The sequence below is a fragment of the Egretta garzetta genome, unplaced genomic scaffold (genome assembly GCF_000687185.1).
Source record: "Egretta garzetta isolate BGI_Z169 unplaced genomic scaffold, ASM68718v1 scaffold561, whole genome shotgun sequence".
Classification (NCBI taxonomy): domain Eukaryota; kingdom Metazoa; phylum Chordata; class Aves; order Pelecaniformes; family Ardeidae; genus Egretta; species Egretta garzetta.
In genome coordinates, this window is record NW_009258760.1 from 756,122 (window position 1) to 760,680 (window position 4,559).

A 4,559-nucleotide genomic window follows, 5' to 3' on the forward strand; every position below is an offset into this window, starting at 1 on the left:
GGCCCCACGGCCCTTCAGCGACCCGGTGTGATCAAAACCATTGGGACCACGGTGGGCCGGAGACGAAGAGACGAGCAGGTAACCACAGCGGGGAGAGCGGCTTGGGGTGCCTCCGAAACAGGCACACAGAGATTCCCCTGCCCTCTTGTGGGATCTCCTGACCCCACGGGGGAGCGCTGAGGTCTGTCCCCTGCACTGTACAGGTGCTGGGGTTTCTCGGGGTGACGCAGGGTGTAAGCTGGAGGGTGATTTTCATTGCTGCTTCCCCATCATACGGCAAGACTTACCCAATCTCCATCAAACGCTTCACACCACTGGGGCCGCATTGCGGCTCAGTTTCAAAAGCAGGTGAAACTCTGAAGCTGAGCCTCGGGTTTCAATTTGAGTGTCTCTGCTGCTCCAGGCAGAAGGAAACCTCTGAGCAAGCAGAGGAGCTTTTACGTAGGTCCTTTACAAAACTGCCACCCAAATTACATCAGCTGGTGGTTTATATCTGCTCTGTGGCAGCTAGCGCTGCTCCAATCTCGCTTTTGGGTGATGCCGCCAGTGCCAACCAGCACAGTGCAGGGAGGAACAGTTTCCCTAGAGCACCTCTGCTCTCGTAGCAAGAGCCTTCCGGATGTCTGGGGTCTAAATCCACCTTCCCACTACAAACACGCAATCGCTCGATCACTTTACAGTGATGAGGTGGGGATCTTCCATAAGCAGAGATTTTTCTGCTCCCAACCCAGTGGCATTTTCATAGCCAGGATGGGATGGCTTGTGCCACTGCTGCCTCGTGCTCAGCCTCCTGATGGGATTACTGAGCCAGGACCCCGGATCCTGTGCTGGGGCAGGGCAGTGGACTTAGATGCAGGTGTCTCGTTTGCTGGAAACATTTCAGCCCTGTGAATATCTTCTCAGTAAGAAACAGCCTTCTCCAGGGCTTTCTGGTGAATAGCTATCCACAGTACTAGGCTGATTTCTTTTTTTTTTTTTAAAAAAAAAATATATAAAAAAATCTGAACAATCTAGATCTCCCCGAATTGTTCCCGAGCAGCAGTTGTGTGGGTCGCTGCAGAGCAGTGTAACGAGACGCGCTGCGCACCCTCGATACGCCAGCAGACGCTATTGCACGAGGTCTGTTTCTAATAAGACTCACCAGCCCTACTTTTACTTCCACGTCATCTGTTTTGATTCACAGTCTGATTGTTTTATGTGCAGTCGCTGTCTGGTTTAGACCTAAGAGGCAGGGAAGGGGTTAAAGTCGCTTTTCCAGAGCAAGCTGCACCTCTGTGCAGGGAGCCAGTGTGGGTGCACTAAGGACCTGTTTTGGGGGGGACGGATGGGGCAGCCATGGTGTTTCGGGTAGGTTGCCAGCCCTTTCCACCAGCCGGAGCTACCTCCCGGTTCCCTGCATGCAGGGCTGGTGTCCAAAGCCAGGGAAGCTCTCTCAAGAACTGGGGGAATAATCAGCAACAACTAATTTGTTTGACAAATGCTGCCTCTGTGTTCACAAATTGGCCGTGAAGAGATCACCATATTCTCCGCTTTATTTGTTGTTCAGAGTTATTTGTTGAAGGATGCCTGCCAAGCGATTCCTGGCCCGTGGCTTGTTTGCAAGCCGCTCATAGTGGGTCATTCAAAGCCAAGTCCTTTTGATTAGACACGTGCTAAGGCAGTACCCGGGCGCTTTACTGCAGCTCTTTGGCTCAGGTTTCCACCGTTGGTGCTTTGAACACCGCACCGGAGTGCCTTTTTGGAAAACATTGTGTAACACTTCATGAAAAGGGCCTGGTTTGATGAACTTTTCTGCCAGCAAATGCACGTATTGGGCTTGGACAAGCTACATATGAGGTGTATGGCAGGGGCACGAGGAGTGCCAAATCCAACCGCTCTCAAACAAATCTAGCAACTGCTGACAGAATATTCCCTTTTAGACCCAGTATAATGTTAAGCATGTCCAGATTAGGGGCTTCAGCCCCATCTGTGAGATTTTTTGCAAAGCATAGCCTCCGAGACAGGTAATTTAAAAATGACTGAAAGGCCTGGGAGGAAAAATTTCAGTCCCAACATATTTCAGTGAGCTCTGTGCTTCCAAAGTACGACAGGGCTCTTGAAAAGTGTATGTGGAGGCCCCTAGTCAGCACAGGGTCTGTGTGTGTGCCTAAAGCTTTGCTGTACTGCAGATACTTGTGTGCAAATACATTTTTACCCCACGCACACACAGGCTGGGAACTGATCAGGCAGAGCCGTGCTGGGGAGGGGGGAATACACCAAAGCCCCGCCGGCTGCTGCCCAGCGGGGTGGAGGTACTCCCTGCCCCGAGATGGAGCGCTGTGATCTGCTGATGGGAAAGCTTTCAGGCCCCAAACCCGTGTTCTGAAGTCCTAGAAGCGCTTGTGTCGCTCGGTGTGCACTTGCAGGCTCGTGTTGCGTGCAGGTGAAATGGCTGGCACAGACCAGAGCTCAAAAAAAATAAAAAAAAAAAGCAGAACCGAGCAAGGGGAATGCACAGAGGCTGAAGTAAACTCCCCGAAACTGCGAAGATTGAAATTAAGGAAATAAGGCCAACCAAAACAAACCTGAATGAGGTTAGAGTGAAACTTACACTAAAAAGAAAAGATAGTAAATGAGTGAACGTCTCATTTGCGATTTTGATAGTCCCTGAAGACAATTAAAATTGAAAGCTTTTATGAAAAGGTTTTTCTTTCTGTTCTCCGCTGGCACTGCGTGAGATCCGACACGTGCTTTGCAGGCTGCTCGTTTCGCTTTTGTTTGCAGTCACTGGGCCGGAGCCCCCGCAGCACACGCTGGCCCAGTGCGGCTGCGGCATGGGGGACAATGCTGGCCTGCAGCAGGGGACAGGGAGGATGCACGGCCCGGCACGTGCGGTGAATCCCCAGGGCTGGCTGGCGGCACCGGCCCCCGCACGCCGCAGCCCTGAGCCAGGCCACGCCGGCTCCCCGGCCTCGGTGCAAGCCCATCAGCCACCGCTGGGATTTGTAAAACCTCGTCTCAAACCCCAAAAGCTAGGCCTGACTTGGCCAGATCTTGTGGGCTCCTGCTCACTTCCTCTGGTTTCGCAAGTGTGTCGCTCAATGGGTTTCTATGGAATTGCTCCTGATTTACATCAGTGAGGATGTCAGCTGGCCTCAGGAAGCCCTTGATATCACTGGGGCCTTGTCTGCTGATGCAAGAAGCACAGTGTGTTATCTCGCTGAGTGCTCGAAAATGTGAGGTCAGATTTTTGGGTGGTATAAATCATTGTTGCTTCACGGATTTGATGGGAGCTCTGCTGATTTCCCTGTCTCCCCCTCCACCCCATCCTCGACCTTCAAGCTAACAACTATTTTTGTGTGGGAAGCAGCAGATATTTTCTTTCAAGAAAGAGGCACTTACAACATCGTGCTCTGGTTTTGCTTAATGTACCACCCAAGTTGTGAAACAATCAGAGCATCTTTTATCTGTTTGGCCTTGGTGCAGATTCACTGTCCTCTTACACAACCTTCCCCCTGCTCCATCTTCTCCTCACCCTTCTGCTAAGACCCAGTGCAGGCAGAGATACCGTGTGCTTTCATCTTCTGCTGACACCAGTGAAGAGGGGGAGTGCTCAGCATCCTGCTGGATCAGGCCTTTTTTCTTTGCGTTGCGGTTAAATCCTCACAAACTTCAAGGAATGCCTTGCTCAGATCTGATTGTGGGTTTTCTTGGCACTTGCCCATAGCTGTCGCCCGAGGAAGAAGAGAAGCGAAGGATCCGGAGAGAGAGGAACAAGCTGGCAGCTGCTAAGTGTCGTAACAGGCGTCGAGAGCTAACAGAGAAACTCCAGGCGGTACGTGCTCCGCATACATTTCTCCTTCCTTGTCGCCCGCCCTTTGGACCAGCTCGAAGGGCATTGCTCTCCCTCCCCTCACACGTTTGAGGAGGATGCTACAAAATGCACCCTGCCTTCCCCTTCCAGGGCTTCTGGCATTGCTCCTATATCAGCTGCGGTGAGGGCTTGGGCCCGGAGCTCAGGAGCCTAAATTCCCCTTGCTGACTGCCCAAAATGTCCTAGGAGCTCTCCTCCCTTCTAGCCTCCAAGCTAGCACCAGTGTCCCTCCCTAAGTGGAAATAAAGATGCTGTGTGCCTCAAAGGCAGGCTTTAAGGACAAAAGCACTGAAGACAGTAGGATCATCCAAAAGCAGTAGAAAACAAGGCAGATGATATGTGTACTTATCAAAGCTACATCCTTTAGGCTAACCTTTTTTTGATGGGGGTAACTGATTTCCTATACAAAGCAAGCACTGCAGAGGTGTGTGGTCTGGTGCCACGGGGGTAATAACTGGTGAAGCTGGAGAAGGTAGGGCTGAGTGCAAGAGCCGTGGGGTGGGCAAGGGACTGGCTGAAGAGGAGACAAGGATGGATGGGTTGCATTGAAAGAGGCTGGAGAGAAGGCTGCAGCGCTCCTGCTCGAGAACCAGCCTGGGGCTGGCTGTATTCCATGATCTTATTAACAGGCGCAGCAGCAGCAGTGAAAGCACACCAGTGAAACGCGCTGCCGACTCAAATTCAGGAGGTATTCTCAGTGTAGGGA

General features: G+C 51.9%; 1 protein-coding gene across 1 annotated transcript in view; it reads left to right on the top strand.

The window, feature by feature from the left end:
* Positions 1–4,559, top strand: part of FOSL2 (FOS like 2, AP-1 transcription factor subunit) — an 11,817-nt gene that overhangs the window by 2,030 nt on the left and 5,228 nt on the right. Inside the window, exons 2-3 of the mRNA XM_009649302.2 lie at positions 1–78; positions 3,707–3,814. The exon at positions 1–78 is cut by the window's left edge and continues 25 nt beyond it. Of these exons, the coding sequence (XP_009647597.1) occupies positions 1–78; positions 3,707–3,814 (186 nt within the window). The remainder of the gene's footprint in view (positions 79–3,706; positions 3,815–4,559) is intronic.